The 18653-nt window shown below is 47.7% G+C and overlaps 1 protein-coding gene across 1 annotated transcript in view; it reads left to right on the top strand.

The window, feature by feature from the left end:
• The window catches only part of LOC149343176 (proline-, glutamic acid- and leucine-rich protein 1-like), a 41349-nt gene extending 25940 nt beyond the window's left edge, over positions 1-15409 (top strand). Inside the window, exons 13-18 of the mRNA XM_089545708.1 lie at positions 1242-1347; positions 2141-2196; positions 6408-6608; positions 8184-8464; positions 12728-13643; positions 14885-15409. Coding sequence (XP_089401834.1) covers positions 1242-1347; positions 2141-2196; positions 6408-6608; positions 8184-8464; positions 12728-13643; positions 14885-14950 — 1626 coding nt within the window. The 3' untranslated portion in view covers positions 14951-15409. The remainder of the gene's footprint in view (positions 1-1241; positions 1348-2140; positions 2197-6407; positions 6609-8183; positions 8465-12727; positions 13644-14884) is intronic.
• The last annotated feature ends 3244 nt before the right edge of the window (positions 15410-18653 follow it).

Here is an 18653-nt window from a genome sequence, read left to right as displayed (position 1 = left end):
ACTTAGGCCCACGAAAACCTCGGCGCTTGGAGTCGCGTACGAAAATTTAGGGACGCCGCAGTCGCAACTGCCGCACTTCTCGGCCACGTCGTATTTTCCGACCTGCCGCACGCTTGCCGCGTTCGAGAGCAAACTCCTAGCCATCTAGCTGTTAAGGTGCTTGGCCGTCGAGCTAAAACATCAACGCTCCGCGGCAAAGCCATAAACCACGATAACTATCGCGCTACCGCAAATCCGGGCACTTGAAAGCAACAACAAAACAAAAAAAAAACGAGCTGGAGATGCTGATGGCGATATAGATAGCGAAAGCTCGCGGCGGAGGAAAACGATGATGATGAGCTTGGCCTTGGGCGCCCTCCGTGGGCGGCGTCTGGAAGCTCCTGCGCGCGTGTGTGGCCTCCGCAACCAAGCGCCCGTTGCGCGCAGCCAGAGCCGATCGCGGAGGCCTCGGCGCGTGCATTCCGAAGGCTATTCCCGCGTGTTTCGTGGAAAGTATCGGTGCGGCCCTTCACGGATCTTTTGTTTTTTTTAACATTTTCTTCACGAAAACGGGGTGCGGCCCGTACACGAGTGCGTTTACGCGGTGTGTTCAATTTTGCGAGTCGAAAAATTTCCGGAAATTTTACCCCGCGTAATAGGCGCACCCCGAACTTTGAGCCGGATTTTCTGGAAAAAAAGTGCGCCTATTATGCGAGTAAATACGGTAGTTTAACTCTATGGGCTTTTTTTTATTACCGGTGATTTTGGGTACACGAACTGGGAAATACAGTCTCTGACTGATTTTTCGGACTTGACAGGACCCGAAAAATGATTCAAATAATGGAACAGCCCGAAAAATCCTTGAACTTAAAAAAATAATAAATTTTCTGCGAAAAACCGGGTTTCAAAATCGCGAAAACCGCCGCTCCCCATGTTCCGCCTACAAGCAATACTGTTAGACTGTATCTGAGTCAGTCACGCTTTCGTCATGTCCGCACCCTAATTTCATATTATGAGTTGGTCTGTCAATCAACAAAAGCACACGGGCAGTTGAAAAGTTGAATTATGTGAGTGGGTTTGCTATGTGAGTAATTACAGTAATGATTATCCTTCTTGTGTGTTATGTTTATTGTAGGATTATTTGCTGCTCGTGCAAAAATTAGAATTGTCATGTCCGGTTTGTGTATGTTGGGCCTGTGCAGTTTGCAGTGACTCTGCCTATGAGATTGACCTCTGGTTGAATGTTTTCTTTCCTATTTTAGCTGGCCTCTAGGCATGGCAGCTCAACGCCTCATAAAGATAGAAATAAAGTGGACGACAACTTTAACCTGGAGTTCTCTGCTCAGCTGTGTGAAAATGCCTTGAAAGGTAACTGATGGAGCTCCCTCTGTTGAATCTCACCATCATTGACAGCGTTAGGCTGCACTGAACAAAGGCCTTTGTTGACGCTTTTCTGCATGTGGAATGGGGCCGAGAGTACGCATTTCTGAGGCAAATTTGTTGTGGTAAACTTAATAATTACAAGTAGTTGCAAATGGCAGTAAGGCTAATACGATTAAGTTTTCGTGTGTGGCACTGTGCGAATGCTATTTGAATGTGAGGCAGTAAGCACTTAAAGTCATTAAATTTGCTCGTGTGGAACAGGTATTCCTCCAGGCGGTTCATTCGTAGTGGTCAGACTCTCGTGCTATGATCTGTAGGTATATGTGCTTTCAATGCATTATGTATATGAAGGATTTGCAGGGGCTGCGCTAATTCCTTATAAAAATGTGTGGCACTGCCTGAAAGGGGACTGTGTAATTGGAGCACCGCTGTAGTACTATATATATGTGGTACTCAAGCTTGCGGCAGTCAACGAGGCCGAGATGTAACTGCTATGGCGATATAACTGCATAGAAACTGTAGGTAGTACAGGTTAGATCTGATCTGTAGGTAGCTTGATCCTTGGCATACAGAATGGTTCGGTGATGCTGGCAGTGCAGCTAATAAAGCCCTCCTTCTATGCTACCGCTGTGCCTACTCGCTCTGCACTGCCGTGCTAGCATTCGCTCATGAGCGCGTGAATCTCTGTATGCTTAGAGTGGTTTGTAATGCTTTCCTTGAATGGAAGGCAGGATGCTTGGGCTCAGCAATTTGTGTATTTTTTGATCCCCTTTTGCAGCATTGCAGAGCCTGGTCTACACATATGGGGCTGCAATGAAGCCTGAGGCAGTGCAGGTGAGGCCTGCATGTGTTTCTGTAGCACTGTCAATGTGATTACAAGCTTTCAGCTGCGTGCTTTGCTAAAGTGGTGGTTTGGTTGAGATTTGAGTGTGTAAGCAGAGCAAATGATGTAACCTTTTTTTCTTCTGAAACAGTCCATTTGGCTGACATCTCGTAAGTGAGCCTGTCTCGGTGAAATTTCAGTTGCACTTTGAATGGCGATTGGGTGGTGACCTGCCCTGACAGGTTATTTTGTGTATTCACTACAGCGACACTTGGTAAATCATAGGTAAGTATTTGCATTTTAGAACTCAAACCAGAGTTGCAGTGTGAAGGTCTAGTCTGCTTGGGTTCACCATTCTGCATTCTCTCCTCAGTCATTGTTGTTTTTGCAGCTTCTTTTAGACAGTGCAAGCCATGTTGATGCTTTCTACAGGACTGTCTTCAGCACACCAAATACCATATTTACTCGCGTAATGATCGCACCCCCAAATTTTGTTCGCAAAATTCGATTTTTTTTATTCCCCGCGTAATGATCGCACCCAAAACTTGCCGCTGCAATTTGTCAATGGAGTCTAGCCGACGATGATCGTACTTGCTATCTGTCTAACAGATGGCACGTGCAGGTGACCATCTTGCTCTGTCAGCATTGCAGCGGCAGCCGCCTGTTGGCGGACCTGCAGTCACACGGAAGTCTAAATGCGGTTATGCTTAATCGCGGATACCAAACTTATCTGCGGTGATCTCGAATTCGCCGCTGTCGCAAGGCTCGCCACTGTTCTGGGTTGCGGTGCAACGAAGTGACGCGGTGATCCGGTTAAACTTTATTGTTCTCGTAAATAATAAGCCCTGGGATACGGGAACGTCAAAAATGAATCCGCCTTGAGGATCGCTGGCCTGTACAGAGTTGCTGGTAGGAGTAATAACTGCAATACAAGCTTGTTTTACGTTCGCAGCCGCGTAGCAGCTGCCGCCGTTGCAGCGCGAGTGACCCGATCTGCTTGCACGCCAGCTCCGCTGCTAAGGCATCGCTGAAATCGATCGTATATATTTCTTTTAATACGAAGCAATTAGGTTGTCAGTAAGGCAGCATCATAAGTAGAACATTCATTATAGCGCTGGTCAGTTCAAAAGCGCCGTCCACTGTGGCTTCGATACGAAACAAGTTAGGCCTAGCGACGACTAGGGAGTGCAGAGCGCCGTCGTCCGCCGCGCTCGCGGAATCTGGTGCTGCGAGCGTTCCGAATTTGTCGCCTACTTTAACGATGCGGCAGGGACCGGACATTTTTCGGGATAGCGGCGGTAAAATGCGTAACTTGAGCGCCGCGGGATGTTGCTGTTACGCTGTTGCTGCGCCATCAGATGAGATCGAAGGCTGCATAAAAGCGCTGTGGCGCAGCACTATACACACTGCCTATTTTGATGCGTTGCTCTTGGAACGTGATTTAGTGCAAAGATACTTTGAAGCGGGCCAGCTCGGGCGCTCTTCGCACTTATCGGTTATCGACGTAAGCCGAGATCGCCGAGCTCGGTTCGCGATAACCACGTTTGGCGGCGGCGCGGGTAGCGCGCCCGAGTTACCCGAGTGACAAGGCTAGTCTGGCCTGCAACTTGTTTGTGTTTTCGGGGCTCCAAAATTTTTTGTTAAAAATTTGCCCCGCGTAATGATCGCACCCCTAAATTTGCGTCAATTTTTTTTTAAAAAAAGTGCGATCATTATGGAGTAAATACTAAACTTAACATGCTTTGCATGCAGCACCTTTACTGCATGACACATTCCAGTGAGCACCGCAATTGTGAAGTAGCACTGCCATTTGCCACCGCTTACCAAAGAAGCATCCCAACCAAAACAGCATCGCAGTAGTAAAGCCAGCGTTTTCATGCATATGAGTGCTGTGACTGACTAGTTATCATTTTTGGTGTTGTTAAAAGCTCTGTTCGTTTCCTTGACCTTGCTTGTGGAAAAATTCATTCTCGCTTTTATTCTGTTCTTAAATTTCTGTGCAATATATAGTTGCAGTCACAGAAAACATAACTGTAAATTAAGTGCACGGAAATAGAAATACATGTAGACTGTTTGCTTTCGCAAGACTCATCCTCATCACTCTGGAATGGCCAGTGAAAATACTGTAATCCGTGAAGACACTCCAAGAAATTTTTATTACTCTTTTGGAACACAATGGACTGTTTTCTTCTCGTCTGCTGCCGGAAGAGTGGTGCACCCGAATGTCTACTGTGGTCGGGCACATCACTCGGCAGAGTGGCAAGCTGCCATGCAGTTTGCTGACAGGCACTCCGCGCATGCTTTTCGACATGGAAACCATGTTGGTCGACTGCTCCTACTCTCCGCGGTGAGTTAAAGGAAAAAGGCGGGAGCCTTGGCGTTTAATCCAATTTAATGGGGAAATCAGCTTCGCGGGATAATAATTCAAAGTTTTAAGGATGCTCGGAGCGTTGAGATCGAGTTCCCGCAATACAGCGGTATTTTAGTTATGCTTCATGGTGTGTAGTAGCGTAGTACTAGCCTGATATCATCTAACACAGCAGCTGGTTTTAACAGCCACAGGTACTTCGATCCTACTTCTTGATTAGTCCACTCGTAAAGCCACAAGTTTCCTTCCAGAATGTTTTTGTGTTTACGAACATAAGTACAAGCACAAGGAGGGGAAAAGGACGTACTGGTAGCTGTCAAAATATGAGGCGCAGTGCCTTCCTGCTCCAGAGAGGGAAGTGAAAAGAGAAAGGGAGAGATGGAAAAAAACACTAGCAGATTGTTTACTCTGCTGTACACAATGGTACTCGTCATCAAAAAAGAAAAGTTGGAATAGGGGGTATAAAGAAGTACAGTGGCATGAAAAACAACATAGAAAGGAGGCTGTGCTCTAAAAAAAATGGTATGTTAAAAAATGCCTGTTAATTTGCACGGTTAGGCCAAATACGAATTACATGCGAATTACGAAATTAATTACCAAAAACATGCGCTGGCATTTTGGTTCCAGTGTTCGGATCCATTGTTCACAGATCGAAGCTGTTCGGACTGCTATAATATTGATGGGTTAATGCCCATATATGCAGAATTGGTCACTCCCTACTTTACATTCATAGATCCCTGGGAGTCCTCATCCCACTCCTGGGGCAAAGTTGCAGTGGTTAGGCAATGGGACACTGCCCTGAGATGGCAAGTGCTGCCACCGGTGGGGCTTGTGAAACCCAGGTTGCTCTTCCCGAGCAACCTCTCACAACCAATCATTAATTTAACTGCCACCACATGGTTTGCAGTGGCAAGTGGGCAGCCTATGCGTTCGTGCTTGTGTGTGTGAGAGAGAGAGAGAGACGCACAAACGTGGGCAGCTTTCCCACAACTCGGTAGGCAGCCTGCCACAAATCAGGCTCCAGACAAACAGACAATGGCTAAATGCGGGGAATGGCCACTCCAAGTTCTAGCGCACTAAAACAGAACAAGAAGGATGCCACTGTCATGGCTAGGCTTCTCGATCGAGCTCGGTTATGCCAAGATGCGCAACCACTCAAGAATGGAAAGTTGTATGAGGTAGAGTGAGGTTATCCGGGCATCAGTTTGCTTTAAGTGGAATAGCCTGCTAGCTTTGAGAAGCCGCAGTGGTTTGCTGTTTAAACAAACGCTAGTAGTCTCCTTTTTCACTCTTTTCCCTTTGTGTTTTGTTTTCCTTTGTTTCTAGAGCATCGGCTGTTTAGCCAGAGCACTGTTCCGGGACACTTGTGATCTTATGGTTGTCGGTCGTGTGAAATGACATCACATGACAAGGTCGTATAAGCCACGAGTCGTGACATTCCCCCTTGACTGGTGAAGGGGAATGTCACCCATTAATCAGTTCAACTGCAGAACACGTTCTTTTGTCATTTTGGCCGCCACGGTGGCTCAGTGGCTATGGTGCTCGGCTGCTGACCCGAAAGACGCGGGTTCGATCCCGGCCGCGGCGGCTGGAATTTCTTTGGAGGAGAAATTCTAGAGGCCCGTGTACTGTGCGATGTCAGTGCACGTTAAAGAACCCCAGGTGGTCGAAATTTCCGGAGCCCTTCACTACGGCGTCTCTCATAGCCTCAGTCGCTTTGGGACGTTAAACCCCATAAACCAACCAACCTTTTGTCATTTTCTTTCTTCCATGTGCCCCTTGTATATGCAGCTGACGTTGAAATGCGGGCTGCATTAGGTGAGCACCCCTTGAACTTTTTTTTTTCTGCTGCAGGAGGTCCAGCGCAATGTGGTGACACTCCTGCTGCGTCTCCAGCAGCCTGGGGCCCCCCTGCCTCAGCCATACCGCAGCCCGCGTTGCCGCCGTACCCTGTACGCCCTGCTTCTCTCCTTGGCGACCAGCAGTGGTGGCCCACCACCTCTGCATTGCTGCGCACGGCTCTTCAGCATGGGCCTCAGGGACACATGTTGCGAGGTGCATTCCTCTTTGTGGCTCTCTTGTGTCCTAATTCTCCTTGTGGGGCAGTGGCTGTGCTGGGACACTGCACGGGGTAGAGAGTACTGGTGTGGTAACCAAAGCTGCCACTTTGCGCCGCTGCATTGGCTCGATGGTTATGGTGTTCGGCTGCCGACCCAAAAGACGCGTGTTTGATCCCAGCCGCGGCAGTCACATTTCAGTGGAGGCGAAATGCTGGAGGCCTGTCTACTGTGCGATGTCAGTGCATGTTAAACAACCCCAGGTTGTCGACATTATCCGGAGCCTTCCACTACGGTGTCCCTCGTAGCCTGAGCAAACCTCATAAGCGAAACCAAGCCAAAACTGCCGCTTTTCCTAGCTGGCCAGCAAGATTTCTGTCCAGGTGTGCTGAGGTCTGAGTGGTCTTCTAGGGTTTCCCCCTTGGGGTCATGTGGTTTTTCTGCTAAGTTTTCAACCAGAAGGTGAGGCGCGACATTGAATTTTGCTTCCTTCTGATGCTGAATGCCCAAATGAGCGCGTAGCATTAGCCGTAGCACTTCTCATTCATTGCCTCCCGATTTGAAGAAATGGGCAGTTTGTGTGAGTGACTTTGTTGACTAATCATAGGTTTTTAAGCCAATTTTCTTGAACCCTGCCTAGTGCCAGTTGTGCATATAATTTGTTATTTCATCTGGCTCCTGTGTTTTATTTGAAAGTAATGGAAGGAAGCAGCGGAATGTGCAAATTGCCAGCAGATACTTTTGTACATGCAGGAGAGCTGGTTTTTGTGCAGGCAGGTGCCTCAAGATAGGTCAGGTGCGTTGCTGTGGTGAATGTGAAATGCACACAGCCTGGGTAGGTTCAGTGTCACTCTTGGAGATCAGTGCCGAGGGAAAAGGGTAGAAAAGAATTCAAGCTTAGCTTATTGGCAAAAGCTCAATGTTTTCTACTCCTATTTCACTCTCAGGAAAAATTCTTGGGGAACGCTGCTTATGATGCACCACACCAATTCTGCGCTGTTTCTTGCAGTGAATGAAGAGATGTTTGAGTGCCTCTTTTAATGCTGTAGTGCCGGATGTAACGGGCTGCAGTGTAGTGATGTGCGGGCACGCCAATACAAAGGTACCCCTGAAAGGGACATTTAGGCGAGTTAGTTAAGGTAATTTTGGATGAAGGGAAGATCACGGAAGGGTGTAGTATCATAGTCAGCGGCACTAAATGCGTGAGCGAGCCCACACTCGCCTTGACAGATAAAGAAATATTTTCATGTTTTGTGATGGTTTAACGTCCCAAGGCAACTCAGGCTATGAAGGATGCCATAGTTAAGGGCTATGGATATTTTGACCACCTGGGGTTCTTGTTGTTTTAGATAGCAGATGAGAGTCATAGCCTTTGCATTGAAAAGTTTGCACTGTAGTTTTTTTTTTTCCTATTGTTGTCATCCTTGCTTTAGCCTGTTATATTTGGGCTCTTTCCAATTATCAGTTGAGAGCCAGTGCCTGTCCTGTCTTGATGTTGCGCTTGTCCGGTGCTTCGTTTGCGCTGCTTTTCATCTAAAATTGCAGTAACATTTCTCTGTGTGGTGCCATGCAGGTGGTGGAGCTGTGCACCCAGGCCCTTTCGTGCCTGTCGCTGCACCCCCAGGGTGCTGCCCCAACTGGCACGCGGGCCCCCCTGCGCTGTCACCGAGCCTCGTGGGTCCTGGCCGATGCCACTTGCCAGACCATGCCCCCACCGCTGGCCAGCGTAGGCTGCCAGGCCCAGCTGCAGCTGCCCCCGGCACCGCCTGTCGTGACCAACCCACAGCCACCTCTCAAGCGCAAGGCTGCTGCTGCTGCCATGCACTTCCGGGTGAAGCGCATCACGAGCCTCGAGTATGTGCACCTCTGCTTCCTTGGCCCTTGGAAGGGGGCAGCATTTGCGCAGCGTCAATTTTCACTTTGCTACCCACACCCCTCCACCCATTCTCAGTATCAGTGCTGAGCAGGACTGTTTATACAGTCGAACCCGGATATATCGAACCCGCATATTTCGAATTATTGGCTATATCGAACACACAGATTACCCCCTTGAAAATACTATGTAAAAGTATAGGACAGTTGCGTTGTATATCGAATTCCATTTTCGCCGGACATTGGATATATCGAACGCCGCGCCGCGCCGCGCCCCTGGACGGTGCGCTTTCCCCAAAGACATTCCTGTCCGGTCCTCAGCCGCCTCAGCGGAGAACATTTCCGCAGTCAGCAGGCGCAGGGCCCTTTTTTTTTTTTGTTGTTCCCCGTTTTTGCGCCCCACCGGCGCGAGCTTTCCCACTCCTCCTCTCCTCCTGTACCGCCGGCGTGTGCTCCGTCAAGGTCATTGGAGATCAGCGAAGAGAGAGCGCCGCATGGAGACGCGCGGCGACCACGCTTCTTGGGGAAAGAGAGAGAGAGAAAACGGTCGCTCGTGGGCACATCGTGGGTCTGGGGAAAAGAGAGAGCTCAGAAAAAAAAAAAAAAAAAAGAAACGAAGCCCAGAGCGCCGATCTTTCTCCCTGCTCTTTCTTTTCCCTCTGTCGTTCCTTCGCAGCCGCGTTGACTGCCGCTCGCATAGGCTTCGCTCTTATCGCTCCATCTGCGCCTCGCGTGTTTTTTTTTGTGTGTGTGCCTGTGTTTCAACGCGCGACGTGAAGCAGGCCCCAGTAGCCAACTGTTTTGGCAAGGCAGGCCTTGAAGTGGCCGGAGATTAATGTCCGGAAGATTTAGATGACGATGAGTGCTTGGACGACGCGTTTCGCAACTTGTCCAATTTTCTCGGCGCCGTTCCGTCCGAAGTGACTGTTGAGGACTTTAACGCTGACAGCGAAGTTCAAGCGGTAGCTGGCGTTCAAGACGCCGACTCCAGCGACGACGAGGGCAACTGTGTTCTCGAAGAAACGCGTCCGTGCGCAGCCACTGAACTGGCGTCAGCGTTAGCCTGATTCGGCGCTGTTGCGGCGAAATGGAAGGCACTGTGCTCTCGCACCTGGACAGTCTCGAGAAGATCGAGGCCAGTGTTTTGAACTTCGTTTCCCAGGGGAAAAAGCAGCCCAAAATTAGTGATCTTTTTTTCCGCGAAATAAAGCGCTTTCACATTGCGCGCCCATACTATGTGATTCGCGGCTGTTCCAAACGGTAAGCCACAATTTGTTATGATCGGGAGTGCAGTTTTAGTTAGCCTATATCTGTATATCGAATTTTCGCTATATCGAACTATTTTCCGATCCCCTTCGAATTCGATATATCCGGGTTCGACTGTATACAGTACACTCCCGTTAAAAATTTTAAGGGTCATGGAAGTTTGTTCATCTTATCAGGAGTTCATCTTAAGGGGGGACATGGGTCTTAGAGAAATTTTTTTTTATTTACAGACCAAATGCAATGAAACTGCACAGACTTATTCAGTTTCTTCTGCTGATTTCAAATATGCAATTTGTTTATTTCTAGGCCAATTAGTTCCTGAGATATTAATATATCATGCCATTGTCTGCTGAAACAATAGAAAAAAATGGGCCACCAGAAATTTAATTTTAACATGTGGGTAGACACTACAATGTGTGAGGAATGCAACGCTGGAAGCAGTTTTCAGTTTTTTGTCCGTGTGGACAAATGGGCTTAGTAGTTAGTTTTCAAGTGAGTTAACCAGACATACAGTGCCAGAAAACACACGACACACATGAAACTAACTATAAGCCCATTTGTCCACATGGACAAAAAACTGAAAACTGCTTCCAGCGTTGCATTCCTCACACATTGTAGTATCTACCCACATATTAAAATTAAATTTCTGGTAGCCCATTTTTTTCTATTGTTTCAGCAGACAATGGCATGATATATATTAATATCTCAGGAACTAATTGGCCTAGAAATATACAAATTGCATATTTGAAATCAGCAGAAAAAACTGAATAAGGCAGTGCAGTTTCATTTCATTTGGTCTGTAAATAAAAAAAATTTTCTAAGACCCATGTCCCCCCTTAAAGAGGTGCCCTCAAAAATGAGATCTGAGCATGCTAGATGTGTATAGATATATGTTACATGAAAACAATATCTAAATGGCCTTGAGTTGATAGGGTTATGGTAAACTAAACCTTGATTGTACTATATCTCTCACAAACTGAACGAGGGAGGGGAAGGCCTCGGGGTGCATGTTTCGACAAGAGGACTTGTCTTCGTCTGGGGAAAGCATTCATCTGTGGTGGGGAGGAGGAAGGCCCAGTGATGGGCTGGAGGGCTTCAAGTGGGAACAGTGTTAGGATGGGGAAGGTGAAGTGAGCCAAAGACTGAGGACATGAAGCAAGGTCACGTTATCTTACTCTAAAATGGCATTGGTCTAGTATCTTCTTTTTTCTCTCACACACAGTGACTGCTATTCGTTAGTTCTTTCTTCTGACTTTTATGCGAAGCATATTGCTAAAGCTATGCCCCACGCCGTCACCGTGGCTGTACGCGCCCAACCACGTGACAGGATGACGTCACACCACGTGACACGGTGACGTCATGACAGATGAGAAACAGGTCCCCCACCTCACGCCGTCGCTCGGAGCTGTACGCGATCAACCACGTGGCACGATGACGTCACGACAGATCGCCGTCACGCGCTGGGAGAGGGAGAACGATGCCATCACACAGACGCCGGAATGTCCTCGAGCGGCATTCCCCCTCATTTCGAATGCGCGTTCACACTCGGTGTAGGTGAAACGCTCGCTCCACCGGGCAGGCGGACGCGGCTTCCGTGGCAATCCAGGTGCCCACCCAACGCGCGTCTCGTGGTTAGTCGGCGTTCCGCTGTAGCCATGCCGTTGTCTTCCCCCACGACGAAGGCTTCTAGTGGTTGTATTAAAATGACCAAGTATTCAACCAAGGAAAGCCATGTATTACCAAGCCTAGCCATCAATATGCTTCGCATCTGACAAGGCTTAACCTTAGCTAAGCCTCAGCCATTTTTTCTTTCCCGGGGCACGGAGTGCTTTGAAGCTGCTTAGATGGGTCTTCATGCTTCTCTGTCTCATCTCATTCCTTGCAAAGCATAGCTGTTGCCAACTTCACAAGCAGGTGCACAGCATGACGTTCTGTGCATTGCAGGCAATGCGCACACGGCGCCAATATCGGGCCATCTCTGTGCCACGATAATGTGATGCTGCGTCAATTGAACATTTTACCACTTTAAGTATTCAAGCTCAAAGTCAATGAGCGGGTGCACTCCATGTCTACATACCTTTTACTGCACCAGAGTACAGCAGTGGTGCATGCGCTATACCGATATTTAGGCATGTCATTTCTGAGCCAAGCACAAGCGCTAAGGTGTTCTGCCTTTTCCGCATCAGCAAGAAAGTGCGCTCCTGCAAGATGGCTTTTCTGCAGTTCTGCTTGCAGGTGTGCAGAAACTCTTTCAGCAGTGCGCTTTCTTGCGTAAAAGCATTTTGTTGGGGAGTGTGCGAATCAAATATTCGTACAAATAGTAAAGTATTCGTCTCGAGCGAATGATGCTTCTGGAACACTAGCTTCATGTGGTTTTTGATTCAGTGTGCCTCCTTCGGGATGGCATGCTTAGCCAAAACATCGACCCCATGGACACTTCCCAAACATAGGTGCCATGTGCCTGTGCGCCCGTGTAAATCCCGGAGCCGGTCTGCGCTCGCGTTAACTCTGTGCACACACACCGGAACCAGCATGGTGGCTTGCATCGATTGGAGAACCCATGGCTCAGAGGCTGTGCTGTGTTCAGAGCGTAAGTCGGTCGTGGATGTGACTATGAAAAAACAGCACCCGAAATGACTGGGAATAACGGGAAGCAAATATGACACGGGTGCCCATGACACCCGTGTCGCACCCATGTCATGTTTGCATCCTGTTAACCTCTGTTTTTTTGTGCTTTTTTAGTCACTGCGCATAACCAGTTAACTTATGTCAACTTTCCATTTCACTTGTAGATCTTTACCTTGACCATTCTAACGATGGGTATTTGCACACCCCTCCGAAATCATTAGGTTAAAGCTAGATGACTCTCTATTGTTCTAATTTATGCTCGCCTGGTTTTCCTGCTCCTTGCATCAGTTTGCCTGCATGTTTTTGATGTCAGTGGCCTTCTAGAGTTGCACTCCTGTCTGCTTTTCGCAGGCCAGCCTACCGAGCCGGAAATCAGGAGGCTGAACTGCTGTCGGACGAGGATGGACATGAGTACATGGACTTCCAGGAGGAGTATGAGGAAGCCGAGCTGGAGAAGATGCAGGCTGCAGAGGGGGTACAGGTGTGCCACCCGCCTGTCAATGGCCAGGGCCGCCAGGCTTTCCACGAGCGCCACCTTGGGCTTGGTGCCGGCGCGGGGCGCCCCATTGGGGCCTCTGGGTCTGCGAAACTTGTACCCGTGGGTGAGGACTCGTCCGAGGACGAGGAGTGCTCCGAGGAAGAATACGATGAGGACGAAGACGAAGGTGACTATGTCGAATCCAATGGAGAAGCCTGCATTGAGCTGGAGAGCGACGACGTCGATGGTCCGGCACTGCCTACTGAGAGCGATGGGGTACCCGACGCCATTGTCGACACATCGCACGAGGAAGACCAAGAGGAAGCGGGCACCGATTCGGATGCTGCGCTCTCCACTGCGGCCAACACTGCCACTGAGCCATCAGTGACTGCAATAACAGAGACCAGTGATGTCAACATCATTGTTGAAGATGGCCATGCTGAGGAGGAAGAGGAAGTTAGCAAGGAAGAGGAAGTTGCAGAAGAAGAGGAGGAAGTAGAAAAGGAAGAGAAGCCAGAAGAAAAGGAAGAGAAGGAGCAGGTGCCACCACCTCCAGTGGAGGAGTGCAGCGCTGACTTGCAGGAAGAGCCCTGTGCTGGCGGTGAGGATGCAGGTGCACCAGATGCGAAGGAGGGAGAGGAGGAGGAGGTGGCCGTCATTGTCGAGAACCACACGGATGAAGAGAAATGTGAAGATCGGCCAGCATGTGAGGAAGCCAAGGCCTCTCCAGCTATTGAGCCTCCAGCAGGCACCACAGCGACAGAACCCACCTCAGTGGAGTCTAGTAAGGTAAGCCAGTCTTTCACGTGACGAGTACCTCACGTGAGTGCGAGAGGGACTTCCAACGAAATTTTGAATTTAAGTGTGGTAAAGTGAACTGTGGGGCAAGGTGCCAAAAAAACTTTTTTTTTTTTTGGCACTTCAGAATTTATATCTTCTTGACGTTCACATATGCAGGAAAACCTCAATAATTCGATCTCGGTTAATTTGAAATCCTGGATAATTTGTAGAATTTCAGCTGTCCCATAATACGTGATTTATACTGGATAATTCAAACTGGCTGCTTGCACTGGCTCGGTTAATTCGAAGACCTGGGGTTCTATGCGAGAATGGCCTAGTTCGCCACAAACTTGGGAGTACCTGAGTTCAACCGGTAACGCAGTATCGCGCCGCTTATATAGGAGTGTGAGCCCGCATGAAGCAGCACAGGTCCTAATCGGACTATCAATACTTCATGCACATCCGCACTGACAGTGGTGGCACTCCGACTTTTCGCTTGGCACGGTGGCATCACGCCAGCCAAAGCGACCCTTTGCAGCGACGTTAGGTGTGCTCATCGCGTCGCCCCTCACACAGCCTAGTTTTTAATTCGTGCACAGCATGCACCACGCCGAACTCATCAATATAAAATACACTGTGGTGCATCCGGTCTGGCCAGTTGAATCACTTGCATGCTTTTTCCATCGCACCTTTTCAGTCAACAGCTACCCTGAGTATGCGCTTTGCAGCTATGCCACACCACCGCCTGGCGTATTCTACCTTTGTTACCACACTAATGCACACTGAGAATGTCAAGTGCGAAAGCGCTGGTGAACAGCGAAGAGTTTGCCGATAAGCGAGTTGCATCGAGAGATGGGTGCTCAGCCATTTTCTGTGGATGTCAAAATCGACATGGCTGAATTTCGTGCGATTGGCAGTGACGTGGTGACCACAACAGTCCAAACGAGCTCCGTCTGTAGGAGGAGTTAACATTGTCTACAGCTTTGTTCAGTGCAGTGGTAGCACTTACGGAGTGCTGCAAGCAGTTGAACAACTGTTTGTGCTTCTATTTTTTTTTGCCAGCACAGTTTGAGTTCATTAGAAAAGGTGTTCAGTTTGTGAGTGGAGTCAAGCGGTAAAATTGAATTTTGCTGCCCATTTTTCGGAACCCTGATGTGCCCCTCGTAATGCCAGAGTGTGCGTATGGCTGGCAAGTCATAGTGCACAGTTGGTTGTGACATATGCTGTCTTATGTTATGTGCCTGGTGCAGGGGGAGCAAGAACCCAATGTGGCTGAAATGCTGCGGGACTTTGTGGACTGCGGCCCAGACGAGTGAAAGCTCGACTGCACCACCAGATCTCAACCGGAAGGGCCCACCTTGAAGCACGCTCTCATTTATCCCCCCCCCCCCCCATCACTGTTCTCAGCTGACCCATACCTTGTCACATGTTCATAAAAACACATACACATGTGCTTATGCATTAGCATAGCACTGCAGTGTTTCATCTCAGTGGTAGCTAACGCAGACATTGGGATGGCGCTGTACATCCTTTTTTTGTCGAAGCTTAATTGAATCCTTCTGTGTCTGTGTATCCGTGACTGTGTGTGAATGAATACGTTGAAGGGAGTGCCACGAAGCTTCATTCGTGTGCAAACTGCAGTTGTGATTGCATTATATAAGCGTCAGATGTGAAATACTTTCAGATGTGAAAGTATTTCTGCAGTTCTGTTGGGTTTGAGGGAATACCTTTTTTTCCTACAAATAATAAAGTCAATTTTTCATTCAAATTTGGTATTTCATTAGGCTGCCTCATTTTTTATGGAAGGCCAGGTGGAAGGCTTGGACAGGGCACAATCAGAGTTCTGTGAAAGGAGTCGATTGTTGCAATTTGACTTAATGCTTACATGAAAGCTTACTGAATGCTATCATGAAACATCCTAAGGTGGCCAGATACCTCCTTACTGGAGGATTGACATCAGTGGTCGGTTGTTAGAGAAGCAAGGCACAGGGCACTGCTGGAAAAAAATTGGAGAACACAGCTTTTGCCTTTAAGAGTATGGCAATGGTGTTAAAGGGGCTCTGGAAGGGGCTGTAATAAAGCTGTGGTATGTTAAAGCACACTGCTTCACAAATATTGTCCAGGAAGTATTTTTTTAATGCGCTTTGTAGAACCTGAGTTATCTGTATTTAAAATTTGAATTTCAGCTCCTTTGTGCCTTTCCCTGTCCTCTCGTCACTTTTTGCACGCTGGATGGTCTGTGCTTCTCCACTGACCCCACCTCAAGAGGCAGAGCTTCCTGACACCCCCCCCCTAGAGCTAGGTGGCTTATTGGCCACTGCCATGGTAGCTGCTTGATGTCTGAAAGAATCGAAGCAATAGCCATCTCTAAACTTGTATACGCAGGTGTGAGCGACGGAAGAAGGTGCGAGCATGAAAAAGTCGCCGGGAAGGGCTCATCAACTTCCATGCATGATTGTGGGTTCTCTACTGCACGTAGAAGTGCACTATTTTTCTCGCGTGTTCATGACAGCCCGATGCAGTGATTGAACGAGTTGATATGCTCTCCTTGGAAGGTGTTTCAGAGCCGCTGGTCCTGTCAGTGGTTACTCTTGCCCACGCAGACATAGACACTCTTTCCTCTTTCACAATCATTGAGAAAGACTGCACAATGTATGTACAGGTGCCGTCAAAAGTAAATGGAAGGCAGTATTCACAAAAAAAATTTAATCATTGGCCCCCCCAATTCATGCATCCTTGAATACGTATGTGAAGCCTCCTTTCAGTTATTTGGTCTCTGCTGCCAAAAGACGAAAACGCATCCTTGATTGCAAAAGACAGCTGTCAACCCGGCAGTATGCAAGTACAGTCAAGCCCACTTATAACAATATTCAAGTGCCATGGAAATACCATTGTTATAACCAGTAATTTTTATAACAGGGTTGTGCCAAAAAAAAAGAAAAGATGAAAAACTTCAGAGCATTTATTGACAGTAAATACTCGGAGGGGTTTGATTGTTCTAATGCCTATAAAAGCTCGTTAATTCGAACTTCACGGAACCGGAACAATGTTCACCGATGACCAAAGCACCGGCATCACTGCACCACCGGGAGCTTCGCACACCTCTACGTGACAGGAATCAAGCCGGCTTTCCAGAAGTTATTCTTACGGGAAATTCAAGAAGCATGCAGAACTAAGGGTGCAGTGACAGCTGACAAGATAAAAACCGCGCTGGCTGCACGTATGCGCACAGCACCGACTGATTGGGGGTAAGCATGGCGCGCATAGCCAATGCAGCAGCTCGCCTGACGCAATGACTCCTGCCCCTGGGACACGGGAAATTTGTGAAGTGGGGACCGTGAGGATGTTAGCGAAGAACAGCGGAAGATGGGACAACGTATGCGCTGCCGGTGCCAGCCATAGCTCAGAGTGTAAAAACAAAGAAAAACGCGTCTGCACATTTTTTTTCTGCGAGCAGCGCACCCCTCAGAAATACTGCTCCGCCAAGGCTCCCTATCATGCTCTCTACTTTCTTCTCTGCATGGGCCTTTTGCCCAGGGGAACGCATTCACAGATTCTTTTGCTTTCGTGGCATCGCTGTGCCGGCTTAGTCCATTGGTCGGCCCCACACGCGAGCGCTTTTGTGTTGTAAGCATGGCTTTGCTGGTGTGGTTGTAGCATTTCATTGTTTTTTTCTATAATGGTTGACACTCAATTACCAGATTTAATTGTTATAACCAATAATGTACCTTGACAGCATTGCTATGAGCAGTTTATTTTACCATAGCACACATGGTAAAGCTGATGGTGCCATGACTGGCCATTGTTATATCCAATATATTGTTATAACCAGTATTGTTATAAGTGGACTTGACTGTACAATGCAGGGACCTGCAGTGCTTGTGCAGAATATTGTGCTACACTTGGTCTGCGAACTGACCACCATGCTGTTTGCAGAGCAGTGGAAGAGGGCATTTTGCACACACACAAAAAAAAGCAAAAGCATTTCAGTTTCAAGGCAAGGAATTCAAGAAGCCCCTTGTTCAAAAGGACACAAGACTACAACCTGGTGCCTCTTGATAAAGTGACATATAAGGCACAACTTTGAAATTTTCTCGAAACACACTTGCAGCAATGAAACCCGGCAGCGGCGTCCACGAAAAGTGGTCCACAAAACCTCGAACGGCGTCGCCAGCAAAAGAAAAAATTTCTTTTAAAGGTGCGGGGAATTGAACCAAGAAAATTGAGAATACAAGGCGAGCGCTCAACCAATAGGCCATAAAACCACAGTGCATTTGGGCAAATAAAGGTGAACCTAGTCTATTTGCCATGAGACTAAGCTAATTATTAGGAGTCATTAGAAAGGAAAAAATATGCTTTTTGCCTTCAGAACACATGTAGTCTTAAGTCCCCTCCATAAATTTTTTTACCACTTGCTTGGATTGTTTCATCGATCTGTTAGTGACTGCTGGGTCTGTATAGAGGTTATTTTTTCACTGCATTCGTTTAGAAACAGTTCAGGTTGCAACATTTAGTTTTCCGGCACGTTTTCAGAGTAACTTCTACATTTTAAGGTGACATCCAAGGATGTTGTGACCTCATCCCTTTATTTTTAAATGCAATGCACTTTTAACAGTTCTACCATATATTTTAAGTCACTCAAGCTTGGTACAAGATTAAAAGGACGAAAGTTCCATAAATGAAAATTTGTCGAGATACCAATGTAAAATTTTTTATGTATCCCAGAAGCATTAGCGGTAAACTCTGCCAATTGTCATCAGAATCCATGAAGAAATGAATTTAATTCTGCCATGTTCCACCTTAAGGGGTAAGCTGGTCTTAGAAAAAAAATTTTTGTTAATGGAGTCACAATTATGCTATCTTCAAGAAACATGTATTTTTGCATGCTGATTCCAAATATGAAATGTAATTTTATGTAAAACAACTCCTTCTGCACTTACACTATATGTTATGCAACTTTTTGCCAAGAGCTTTCAATAAATTTTGCTGCAGGAAACTTGCTAGGACGCATGCCATTGG

This window comes from Amblyomma mixtum, chromosome 5 (assembly GCF_055824585.1).
Source record: "Amblyomma mixtum isolate Tamu chromosome 5, ASM5582458v1, whole genome shotgun sequence".
Classification (NCBI taxonomy): domain Eukaryota; kingdom Metazoa; phylum Arthropoda; class Arachnida; order Ixodida; family Ixodidae; genus Amblyomma; species Amblyomma mixtum.
This window is presented reverse-complemented; position numbering and strand designations above follow the sequence as displayed.